The sequence below is a fragment of the Heloderma suspectum genome, chromosome 2, assembly GCF_057233095.1.
Source record: "Heloderma suspectum isolate Gila_16-S chromosome 2, 16-S_ref, whole genome shotgun sequence".
NCBI lineage: Eukaryota > Metazoa > Chordata > Lepidosauria > Squamata > Helodermatidae > Heloderma > Heloderma suspectum.
In genome coordinates this window covers 197,885,538-197,898,886 of record NC_139459.1, presented here as the reverse complement: position 1 = coordinate 197,898,886, position 13,349 = coordinate 197,885,538, and the positions used below count along the sequence as shown (strand labels likewise).

General features: G+C 42.9%; 1 protein-coding gene across 17 annotated transcripts in view; it reads right to left on the bottom strand.

Moving 5' to 3' along the window:
• Positions 1–13,349, bottom strand: part of STXBP4 (syntaxin binding protein 4) — a 188,885-nt gene that overhangs the window by 169,309 nt on the left and 6,227 nt on the right. For 15 of the 17 annotated variants that reach the window (XR_014788150.1, XR_014788151.1, XM_084837212.1 and 12 more), the window contains 3 exons: positions 7,531–7,626; positions 6,753–6,822; positions 4,887–4,961 (listed from right to left, as the gene is read on the bottom strand). Coding sequence is in view for 10 of the 17 variants with exons in the window: in XM_084837212.1 (XP_084693338.1) it covers positions 4,887–4,942 (56 nt within the window). In the remaining 7 variants the exon portion in view is untranslated. Of the gene's footprint in view, positions 1–4,886; positions 4,962–6,752; positions 6,823–7,530; positions 7,627–13,349 lie in introns of those variants that run through there. The other 2 variants (XM_084837220.1, XM_084837216.1) reach the window with 2 other exon arrangements.

Genomic DNA, 13,349 nt, shown 5'->3' with positions numbered 1-13,349 from the left:
CAGGCTGCACAACTGTAATGCACAACCAGTTGCACAACAGGTTGCACAAGGGTAATGCACAACCACTTGCACAAATATAACTTTAGTTTGATTCTCCTCTTATGCACAGTTCGGAACCTAACTTCTGCTAGCACAATGACATTTGCATGAGCAGAATGACACAGCTGGATACTGCTCCTTGGGCCTTATAAGTGTGGATTCAAGGTACTGGAAATCACAGAATAGCATGGCTACAGTAAGAAAAGGTTCCCCCAGTGCTATTTCTAAAATACCAAAGGCAAATTGGCAAGAAGGAGTTGAATACTGTTCACTGTGGAAATCTACTGGAATGATGGAAATGCTTATGGGTTTTAATTATTCAAGATGGTTAGAGAAAACTAGGTCAGCATTCCTTGGCTGCAAGCAGATTAGGAAAGCACCTCAGATCTGCAAAATAGGAAATCAGAGAAAGCCATGTGTATATAACTGGCAATTACACAGTAAAAGGTGCACAGAAGCACAGTGTTCTGGAAAATATTTGGGGAAATGAGCAGAATCTCCTTTTGATGCAGCTGGCTGCCAACATTTCTTACCGCTATGTGCTAATCTAGAGATGATAAGGCATTTTGATGCAACCTGCCTTACATGGATGTTGTTGTTGTTGTTGTTCAGTCGTTCAGTCGTGTCCGACTCTTCGTGACCCCATGGACCATAGCACGCCAGGCCTTCCTGTCCTGCGCTCTCTCCCGGAGCGTGCTCAAGTTCATATTCATTGCATCCGTGATGCTACCTAGCCATCTCATCCTCTGCTGTCCCCTTCTCCTTTTGCCTTCAGTCTTTCCCAGCATCAGGGTCTTTTCCAGGGAGTTTTCTCTTCGCATTAGGTGGCCAAAATATTGGAGCTTCAGCTTCAGTATCTGTCCTTCCAATGAGCACTCAGGGTTGATTTCCTTTAGGGTTGACTGATTTGACCTCCTTGCAGTCCAGGGGACTCGTAAGAGTCTTCTCCAGCACCACAGTTCGAAAGCATCAATTCTTCGGTGCTCAGCCTTCCTTATAGTCCAGCTCTCACAGCCATACATTACTACTGGGAAAACCATAGCTTTGATTAGAAGGACCTTTGTCGGCAAGGTGATGTCTCTGCTTCTTACTATGCTGTCTAGGTTGGCCATAGCTTTCCTCCCAAGGAGCAAGCGTCTTTTAATTTCATGGCTACAGTCACCGTCTGTGGTGATCTTGGAGCCCAAGAAAGTAAAATCTGTCACTGCTTCCATTTCTTCCCCTTCTATATGCCAGGAAGTGATGGGGCCAGATGCCATGATCTTCATTTTTTTAATGTTGAGTTTCAAACCAGCTTTTGCACTCTCCTCTTTCACCCTCAACAAGAGGCTCTTGAGATCCTCTTCGCTTTCTGCCATTAGGGTGGTATCGTCTGCATATCGGAGGTTGTTGATAATTCTCCCAGCAATCTTAATTCCGACCTCTGATTCATCCAACCCGGCATTTCTCATGATGTACTCTGCATATAAGTTAAATAAGCAGGGTGACAATATGCAGCCTTGTCGTACTCCTTTCCCAATTTGGAACCAATCGGTTGTTCCATGTCTGGTTCTTACTGTTGCTTCTTGACCCTCGTACAGGTTTCTCAGGAGACAGGTAAGGTGGTCTGGTACTCCCATCTCTTTAAGAATTTGCCAGAGTTTGTTGTGATCCACACAATCAAAGGCTTTAGCGTAGTCAATGAAGCAGAAATAGACGTTTTTCTGGAATTCTCTTGCTTTCTCCATGATGCAGCGAATGTTGGTGATTTGATCTCTAGTTCCTCTGCCTCTTCTAAACCCAGCTTGTACTTCCGGTAGTTCTCGGTTCGCATACTGCTGAAGCCTAGCTTGTAGGATTTTGAGCATCACCTTGCTGGCATGTGAAATGAGCGCAATGGTGCGGTAGTTTGAACACTCTTTGGCGTTGCCCTTCTTTGGAATTGGAATGTAAACTGACCTTTTCCAGTCTTGTGGCCGCTGTTGAGTGTTCCAGATTTGTTGGCATATTGAATGCAGCACTTTAACAGCATCATCTTTTAGGATTTTAAATAGCTCGGCTGGAATACTGTCATCTCCGCTAGCTTTATTGTTACTAATGCTTCCTAAGGCCCACTTGACTTCACTCTCTAGGATGTCCGGCTCAAGTTCAGTGACCGCACTATCATGGCTATCAGGGACATTCAGATCTTTCCTGTATAGTTCTTCTGTGTATTCTTGCCACCTCTTCTTAATCTCATCTGCTTCTGTTAGGTCCCTGCCTTCTTTGCCCTTTATCATGCCCATCTTTGCACAAAACGTTCCCTTGAGATCTCCAATTTTCTTGAAGAGATCTCTAGTCTTTCCCATTCTGTTGTTTTCTTCGATTTCTTTGCATTGTTCACTTAAGAAGGCCTTCTTGTCTCTCCTTGCTATTCTCTGGAACTCTGCATTCAGTTGGGTATATCTTCCCCTTTCTCCCTTGCTTTTCGCTTCCCTTCTTTCATGAGCTACTTGTAAAGCCTCATCAGACAGCCACTTTGCTTTCTTGCATTTCTTTTTCTTTGGGATGGATTTCGATGCTGCCTCCTGAACAATGTTACGGACCTCCGTCCATAGTTCCTCAGGCACTCTGTCTATCAGGTCTAATCCCTGAAATCTATTCCTCACCTCCACTGTATATTCATCAAGGATATGATTTAGGTCATACCTGAACGGTTTAGTGGTTTTCCCTACGTTCTTCAATTTAAGCCGAAATTTTGCAAGAAGCAGCTCATGATCTGAGCCACAGTCAGCTCCAGGTCTTGTTTTTACTGACTGTATGGAGCTTCTCCATCTTTGGCTGCAAAGGACATAATCAATCTGATTTCGATATTGACCATCTGGTGACGTCCATGTGTAGAGTCGCCTCTTGTGCTGTTGGAAAAGAGTGTTTGCTATGATCAGCGTGTTCTCTTGGCAAAACTCTATTAGCCTTTGTCCTGCTTCATTTTGTACACCAAGGCCATGCTTGCCTGTTATCCCGGTGATTTCTTGACTTCCTACTTTAGCATTCCAATCCCCTATGATGAAGAGGACGTCTTTTTTTGGTGTTAGTTCTAGAAGGTGTTGTAGGTCTTCATAGAACCGATCAACCTCAGCTTCTTCGGCCTCAGTGGTTGGGGCATAGACTTGAATTACTGTGATGTTGAATGGTTTGCCTTGGATTCGTACTGAGATCATTCTATCGTTTTTAAGATTGTACCCCAGTACTGCTTTTCCCACCCTTTTGTTGACTATGAGTGCTACTCCATTTCTTCTAAGGGATTCTTGCCCACAATAGTAGATATGATGGTCACCTGAATTAAATTTGCCCATGCCTGTCCATTTTAGTTCGCTGATTCCCAAGATGTCGATGTTCAATCTTGCCATCTCATGTTTGACCACCTCCAGCTTACCTTGATTCATTGATCTGACATTCCAGGTTCCTAAACAATATTGTTCTTTACAGCATCGGATTTTCTTTTCACCACCAGACACATCCACAGCTGAGTGTCCTTTCGGCTTTGGCCCAGCCGCTTCACTCTTTCTGGCGCTACTTGGAAATACCCTCTGCTCTTCCCCAGTAGCATATTGGACACCTTCCGACCTGAGGGGCTCATCTTCCGGCGTCATCTCTTTTAGCCTTGTGATACGTTCCATGGGGTTTTCTTGGCAAGAATACTGGAGTGGGTTGCCATTTCCTTCTCCAGTGGACCACATTTTGTCAGAACTCTCTGCCATGACCTGTCCGTCTTGGGTGGCCCTGCACGGCATAGCTTATGGCTTCACTGAGTTATGCAAGCCCCTTCGCCACAACAAGGCAGTGATCCATGAAGGGGCTTACATGGATACATGAAACCAAACCCTTTATTCTCAAGGAGTTCTTTCCCATTTCCCCTCCACCTTCTTGGATATCCACATAAAGCCTGCAAAGTCTCTTGGATATCTTTGCTTTTATGAGCAATGCCTGCTGGAAGGAGCAATTGTGCAAACAGCTGCACATTATAGGGGACTTGCAGCACATGCATTTTACATGTGTACGTGCATATGAACTATCACTGGTTGCTTGCATCAGGATTTAAATTTTCAGAGCTCATTGCACAGGGATTAAAAGCAGGGATGGGGAATGTTGTTGTTTGACTTCAACTCCCATCAGCTCTTGCCAGCATAGTCAATGGTGAAGGATCATGGGATTTGCAGTCCAGCATCTGGAGGCCCACACATTCCCCATCCCTGCTTTTATTCTCTGTGCAGGTAACTCTGAATATTTAAATCATGGACTTAAGAATGTGCAAAGGGTTCAACAAATAGCAAATTGGAAGAAGCCCCCTCACTGCAGAGATGAAATTGACAAGGATGTGAAACCCTCTGTCAGGATCACCTCTACAGCAAAGAGGCTTCACCAGACTCATGGCAGAAAAGGAATGGGAAAAACTTTTCTCCTAACCTGTGCAGCATTTGGACACAATTCACCAAGCTTGTACAAAATTTTGCACAACCAACACACATCTATTGTTTTTGCTTTGATCATCATGCTCAAGAGTTTGCATATCTACTCTTCTCCAACTAGCATGTACAAAGGTTTGTGCAATCAGCTGCCAATAATATTTTCTTCAAAAGAAGTTAAATCTTGGCCATCTTCAAAAATCAGAACTGAGCTCGGCTAGAGGAAAACAGCCTTGAAAGGAAGGGAATTTTTTTTGGGGGGGGGGAGAATCAGCAGGCACAGGAGGTCAGAAGTCCTCATCCTGCCCACACAAATTGGCCATGCTGTATGGGAATTATGGGAATTGCATTCCAGTGCATCTGGAGGGCACCAGGTTGGGGAAGGCTGTTCTATAGGCCTGGAGAAATCTAACGTTTTCTTACTTTGCTTCTTCATTTCTGGCAACACATAATGACACGTGACTGGTTGCTGATGCCATTCGCAATATGCCAACAGCTCTGCAAGATTAAAAGAACAGTTAAGAGTTAAATGCCCTGATTTTCTCCAGGAAGGTGCTGCAAGGACTCTGCTATCATCTATACAAAGCTGCTTCTGTTCATTTAAATGCATACATGCCTAGCTTTACTATTACTGCTGGCACAAGAGATTATGTTCCCAAGAACTTTTGCTCGGAAGGATGTCCGGCTGAAAATCCCATGATGGTCAATAACTAAACATATATAGAGCGGAGGTGCCAAGAAATAACTGTTTATGTTTAAATGGTAGAATATAGAATCAGTTATTTTGCATGACCCTTTAATGATATGTTAGTGTTAGGGAAAGGTGGACTTGAATCTGGAAGATGTGGGTTCAAGTCTGTAAACTGAAAATGACAGAGATGCGCTGTGCTGAGTTACTGTGAGGGCAAATTTCTCAGGTTTTTCAATCTGTAGATTAGTTGCCAATAACTCTCCACCTTCTTCTATCTTGTGCAAAGCTTTTGAGGCACTGTAGGAAAATACAGATCCAATGGAAAAAAAGAACCCCGCTCAAGGGAGGGTGTCTGTGATTTCTACTAATTCTCCCCCCCGACACACACACACACACACACAGCTGCAGCCCTCTGTAAAACAATGGATTGTATCCAATGTTAGTATGATTTATGTCCCATTCATTTCAGTGAGTCTACTCCAAGAAGGACTAACATTGGGAATGCTCCGTTGAATGCTAATTTGGTGTATTCCCTGAACATAGAAAGGAAAAGGCTGGGAAGCCCGATGCTGCAAGAGAAACTCCACTTGTGGTTCTTAGGATCCAAACCACTTTTATTTTTAACACCAGTACAAACTCACACACCAAAAAGCCATACTGGAGACGCATGTCAGTGTTTTGTATATATGGACTCAGGAGAGTGGGACTGTGGATCAAAGAACTTTAAATGATAACCTGAATAATATGATTGTTTTGTCCTTCATCAAATATATTCTATTTGCTTTTAATTTATAAATACAGCTACAACGAAGTTATATACTAAGCAGGTTAGCTTAACAAACAATAAAACCCAGTCACTATAAACTGGCAAGATATGGCTAAGTCTATCTGCATAGGTCAACAGCCATGCTTGGCCCTGTGAGTTATATCAAAAATGCTGGCCGTGTTTTTTTCAAAATTACGCTCCATCCTTGTAAAGAGCTGGTGTTCTTAGGAATGGAACATGAAGCCAGGGCTTCAAATATAAACCTGGTGGGCCGCATCAGGTTGTCCATCTCTAGACTGCTCTATTAAAGGCCTTAGGCAAGTGTTCGCCTGCTCACATGTAGGGCTAAAGTGTGGAGGAGGACGTGGGTCTCAACTCCAGCATCCGCGCACACCTGGAGCCCGGTTAGACCATCATGCATTGAATGGAAAGGTCTGAAGAGGGCCGCGTAAGCATGTTCACCTGAATGCATTTACACAGTCCCTGTGATCACGAACCCTGCTTTATCACAGTTTCCAGTCATGGAAACTCAGTAAGTGCATTCGGCTCTTCAGACCTTCACATTCAACATGCAAAGGTCTAACTCGGTATTGAGCGTGTAGGGATGGTGGAGGTGGGGCTTAGGTGTGTGCACACATCCCACTTCACACTTCAGCCCTACACACGAGAAGTTTGGCCATTCAGCTCTATTATTAGAAGACAGTACTCAGTAAATCTCAACGACATTTACCTTTCTACATTCATAATTAATTTGGCAAGAATATTCATAACAAACAAACATAAACATTCATTATTCTGATCTATGGTTATAATTAAAATGTCTAAAGCATACCTTTCATTAGTTACACCAATTAGGTTTTCGCCATTGGCTTCTAAAATCAAGTCTCCAATAAGTAATTGACCTTAAAAACAAAGAGGCGACTAATGAATGGTAATTTGGCTACATGAGTTAGCAGAGGAAGGCATACTAAACACAGACTACTGTTCCCAACATACAAAACATTTTTCTATCCGCTTTACTGTAAAATAATGCCATAATTACTTCCAGTATACTTTTAGCAATATACACTTCACAGCTATAGGATTAACTCCCTTCTGAATGATTACATCCACTTCATTTATATATAATAACAGGACATCTTTGGCTATTGGGCGGTATAGAAATGTAATCAATCAATCAGTCATGATAATGATAGGACAACATAATGCAATCTATCATTTTGTCTTTTGCTACAATGTTTATGTTGGGACAACTGCAAGTATTGTGTGAACCTAATTATGTGAAACAGCTATCACAAATCAGCTATTCTAACTTTCCAAAGGGAAGCAACCTTGATAACCTTTTCCTTTGATAGAAACCATTGCAACCAATAATGTTAGTAGGACTCAAGCGTATGGCACTGAACCCTTTCACCGACTATAACTGAATGAGGCAGAGGGATTGCAGCCCAGATAAAGTCAGGTGTGTTGCATGCCTGGTCATCTCTCAATGGGCCTAAAGTATATATGTGGAAATATAATGAAAAGTGGAAGTATCAATACATAAAGTGATATAGTTATTTTTAGTAGCAATGCTGGCAACCAAGATTTCAGTAAAAGTAATAATTTACTGTCTACTGCAGCTATCTCCCCAGGTGAGATCCTCTTGAAGAAAATCCCATAGTCTTCCTCAGATTGCTCTCAATAGCCTCTAATAATTTTAATACCTATGGAGAAAGCAAAAGAAGAGAATTTTAATACCTGTGGAGAAAGCAAAAGAGGCAACAACCAGGTTGTTTCCTCTATTCCATTAAGTATACTGAGGTAATTGCTAAATACTATTACGGATTTCAACTCCTATCTAGTTAAGAGTGGACTGCAATTGCCCCAGAGGGGCACAGCAACAGCACTCCTGGTTTATTAAGAGTAAATTGAGTACATAATCTAATGACCTAATCCATTTTGGCAGTCCGAAAATGAATGCGGTGGATAGCCCGATTTATTCCATGTGGGCCCATAACAGTCCTTTTGAAAAGGAAAGCAGAACGGCAGATTTCAGAGTAGCTGCATTGTTCGAACGCTCACTTCTGTAATTCTTGTGGGGAGTGCCCATACACACAACATAGCAATTAAAAAATGAAAATTAAAAAAAAACATGTCAAAACCTGCAATGTATTATCCAACTCATGTTAGAGAAAATATGTTGCCCCTCAAGGTAAGAAAAATAAGGGCACATAAACTCTAGAACTGGAGTTATTGCTCAGAGATTCAGGAAACATCCACCCATTTCAGCACTGTCATGAAAGGTTGCAAAAAAGTGATGGAACAAATTCATTTGTTTCTCTTTTACAACATTAACTGCCAACTGAGTAGGACATGGCAGCTTGTGGTACATTTGTTTTATTTATGTACTTATTATTCATATAACCCACTTTTCTTTTCTCAAGAGAAAAACTCAAGATGGCTAACAAAAGATTAAAGTACCGCATAGTTCTTGGTGAAACACTGTGCTGATCCTGGACAATATACACCAGCATAAAAATGCTATTTACAAGCCATGCTGTTAGAACACATGTTGTGGAGCTGAGCTTGTGCAGCAGTCAACATGTCACCATGTGCGAGTGCACTGATGTGCTAGTGAAGTCTAGCCAGAAGTCTATAAAAACAGAAGTCTAGAAGTCAGTTCATGTGTCAAAGGAACAAAATGCACAGGTGACATTTGCTATATCTGGTTGGCCGGGACAACAGCAGCCCCCTGAGCAAGTGGCTGTACCTGGTAAGTAGCCTCACTGCCAGGCACTACAACACTCTTTCCCAGAATCTAAAAGGGCACCTTAGAATCAGTAGTGCTGTGCATCTCAGAATTTTAAAGAAAAGAGACACAGCCCTTTGCTGGTCTTATAGAGTCCACCAAAAAAGCACAGCATCACTGTTTCCTCAGCTGGAAGGATATTGTGAGAACTACAACTTCCATAATCCCACAGCCAGTTTATGGAAGTTGTAGTCCCACACACTCCTTCATGGATCACTGCCTTGTTGTGGCGAAGGGGCTTGCATAACTCAGTGAAGCCATAAGCTATGCCGTGCAGGGCCACCAAGACGGACAGGTCATGGTGGAGAGTTCTGACAAAATGTGGTCCACTGGAGAAGCAACAGTACGAACTGGACATGGAACAACCGATTGGTTCAAAATTGGGAAAAGAGTACGACAAGGCTGCATATTGTCGCCCTGCTTATTTAATTTATATGCAGAGTACATCATGAGAAACGCCGGGATGGATGAATCACAGGTCGGAATTAAGATTGCCGGGAGAATTATCAACAACCTCAGATACGCAGACGATACCACCCTAATGGCAGAAAGCGAAGAGGATCTAAAGAGCCTCTTGTTGAGGGTGAAAGTGGAGAGTGCAAAAGCTGGTTTGAAACTCAACATTAAAAAGACTAAGATCATGGCATCTGGCCCCATCACTTCCTGGCATATAGAAGGGGAAGAAATGGAAGCAGTGACAGATTTTACTTTCTTGGGTTCCAAGATCACCACAGACGGTGACTGCAGCCATGAAATTAAAAGACGCTTGCTCCTTGGGAGGAAAGCTATGGCAAACCTAGACAGCATAGTAAGAAGCAGAGACATCACCTTGCTGACAAAGGTCCATATAATCATAGCTATGGTTTTCTCAGTAGCAACGTATGGCTGTGAGAGCTGGACTGTACGGAAGGCTGAGCACCGAAGAATTGATGCTTTCAAACTGTGGTGCTGGAGAAGACTCCTACGAGTCCCCTGGACTGCAAGGAGGTCGAATCAGTCCATCCTAAAGGAAATCAACCCTGAGTGCTCATTGGAAGGACAGATACTGAAACTGAAGCTCAAATATTTTGGCCACCTAATGCGAAGAGAAAACTCCCTGGAAAAGACCATGATGCTGGGAAAGATTGAAGGCAAAAGGAGAAGGGGACGGCAGAGGATGAGATGGCTAGATAGCATCACTGATGCAATGAATATGAACTTGAGCACACTCTGGGAGAGAGTGGAGGGCAGGAAGGCCTGGCGTGCTATGGTCCATGGGGTCACGAAGAGTCGGACACGACTTAACGACTGAACAACAACAGTCCCACACATCTGGAGGCCACCAGGTTGGGGAAGACTGATTTAGGAGTTGGTCACCCCAACCCATTCTGGTCACCCCTATCCCACCTCTTCTGTGTCCTGGGACAGGCAGCTGCTCAAGCAATGTGATGCATTTCCACAGCACCACACCAACATGACCATTCTTGTGGCACTCTCTTAGAGCCGCAGGAGGCAGGCACAAAGCCAGGATGAGCAGCCATCATAGCCATGAACACAGAGCATGCTGCTGATGCAGATTATCACAACTCCCTCTCTTAAAGTCAGGGCAGCTGTCACAGCTCTGAGCTGTAGGACCACACTGTGGTACTGAGGTGACTGCTTCTACGGCTCCCTCCCAGCCTTCTGGCCTTAAACTAGAAGACAGAGAGGAAGCAGACAGCCTGGGCTTCTCCCAAGCTAGGCACTCTCTATTCAAGTCAGGATAGAGAGTAAACAAGGGGAGGGGGAGAACACAGATGCAGCATGTGGAGATCACTACCTGGTCACCTGGAAGCATTTTTATTCGCCACAGACAGCCAAGCAAATGTCTAATTATAAGGTTGCTCTAAAGGACAAGTAATATTGCCCTAATAAGACATTTATAATGAAGGACAGATTCATGTTCCAGTTGAGATAAAACTGAGCATCCAAGGCATGGACCACGTCTTTTGGAGCAGCCCCATTCATTTCAGTGGAATGATTCCCAACATTTTGAGCATTCCATTTTGAATACTTACAAATGGAAGATGACCATCTAGTAAAGGCTAAGCCCTGCGACAAGAAATGTTATGTTGCATGTTGCTGGTTTTGGTTATGGTTACTGAACTTTATGATCGTATCTTAATATTTTATGTTTTGTGAGCCATCCAGAGAACACTGCTATTGCAGAGTATTGTTATTGTAAAGAAACAAACAAACAAATAATTGCAATTGTTTGTTGGATGCAAGGCTACTTAAAATCACTATTTTCTGTAACGCGAAAAACTCATTCTGGATAAGAAGACAGTACACAGAATCTCTGTTATATATTTCTATGAACCAAAAGAAGTTACTGTTGGTATAAAAATGCAGCATTTGGTGGCAGGCTGAATGGGAATTCCAGTAAAAGAAATTCCCATAACAGTCTATTATTGATTTATTACCAATATTTATGAGTCACTCCTCTGTACCTAATGAGTAAGGCACCCAAGGAGACTTACAGCAGTACAACTAATAAAAGTAAAATACTAAAACAAAAAGTTTTTAAAGTAATAAACCAGTTCGGCAACCAAAATCACCATTTAAACAATGGGGGTAAGAATTCTACAACATTGTTACTGTGATACAGAAAAAGCCTCCAATGATCTTTGTTTAGCAAAGGTGAAAATACCTTCATTTACATTATAGACTTCAAATAATTCTTGAAGGCTAGAACAGCTACCTAAATCTAACCATTTCGCATACCAGTACAAGAGGGAAAGCCCATAAAAATGCTCTGGTTCTCTTTCATCCACTGCTGACAGAAGAGACATTCTTAACAATCAATACAAATGAAACAAAACCGTCTTAAAAGTCACTGAAAAGTTTCCTATTCAGTAGCACAAAGCTTACACCCAGCACACTTTGTGTTACTAAAAAAAATATCAGTGGACTGAAATAGGTGCCTCCTTCTAGTTAATCTTCTACCTAAAATCCGGTATGTCACATGGGCTAATTCACCTATGATGGCAAAGTGTAGCCCTTTCTTTCACCCCCACCCCGTGTAAAGTCTATGGACTTACAGAAATGTATCAGAAATATTATAAAGGTTACCTCTATTTCCCTTCAATTTAAGTACCACATTTCCATCTACTAACAGACTTCAAATAAGCGACATCCTATTTTTGCTTATGCTAAAATTTACCCTCTGTGATCCTCTTGGCAAGTACAACTTAATGACTACCTTTATCTATTTAAAGCAATCTGCCTAGCAGAATACATTATGCACACTCAGGAACACATAATCTGTCACTCTTCAACTTCTAACCAGCTAAAAGGGCATGAGCATAATGGCACATAAAAATGTTGCAAGGTAACTGCAGATTGATGGCACAAGCAACTTGAATGGCACACTGATACTCATCCGTCACATTTACCCAGACAGATCAGCAACTAATCCCTTGTGAAGTCTGAAGCCTTTGCATTCTTCCTCTGAATGCTTGGTTGTGGGAATAACTTGGACATCATAATTAATGCAATTCCATTAGTAGAGGTGTCCAGAGCACCATCTGGTTCAGTTTTATTGGATGAGTTTCAGTTGCTCAGGCCCAAGGATACTTGGCCAAGTCTGCTTGACCACCTGTATGCATGACCCTTGCCCGTCATAGTGTATTACATCTAACAGGGAGGGGATGTCCAGCTGGGTCTGGGAGGTTATCAACTCCTCAGAGAAAGAGAGAGAGAGGCCCGCCACTTTAAAGGAGGCAGTTATTAGGCCACTCAAAGCCTAACTTGGACCCAGAAGATGTTAAAAGCTATAGGGCAGTTGCAAATATCCCCTTCCTGGGCAAGGTACTTGAGCGGGTGGTTGCTACCCAACTCCAGGCACTTTTGAATGAAATGGATTATCTCCAGTCAGGGCCAGAAATATTGGAATAAGGATAACTGTTTTGGCAGTTGACCCCTGTACACCACCACATTGAAGTTGAAAAGAAACACCCAGATGGGAGCGAAGTCAGGACTTTCAGCTGTAATTTAAGGGGTTCGACAAAAGTGGGGCACTAAACATTCAGGAAGGACAGCCAGTGGCATACACATCCCCGCCTTGTTGGTGGCTCATAAGTAATGGAATGAATGGCTGACAAGCAGCTGCATGGCCAGGTGTGGCCTGTTTCCTGGGTACCCCATGCCCAATCAAGCAGACAAAAGGCCTGGAGGTGGTTCTGTTACATTTGCATTTGGTAAATGGAACTCCCAACATGAGGTCCAAAGAGGTGTCCATGTGAGTGAAGGAGGCCATCATTAGGCTGAGGAAACAAAATAAACCCATCAGAGAGATAGCAAAAACATTGTGAGTGGCCAATGCAACAGTTTGGAACATCCTGAAAAAGAAGGAATTAACTGGCAAGCTCAGCAACACCAAAAGGCCTGGCAGACCATGGAAAACAACTAAAGTGGATGACCGCAGAATTCTGCTCATGGTGAAGAGGAACCCTTTCACAACATCTAGCCAGGTCAAGAACGCTCTTGAGGAGGTAGGCATGTCATTGTCAACATCTACAGTCAAGAGACGGCTTTATGAATGTAAATACAGAGGCTTCACAACAAGGTGCAAACCACTGGTAACGCTCAAGAACCGAAAGGCCAGATTAGCCTTTGCCA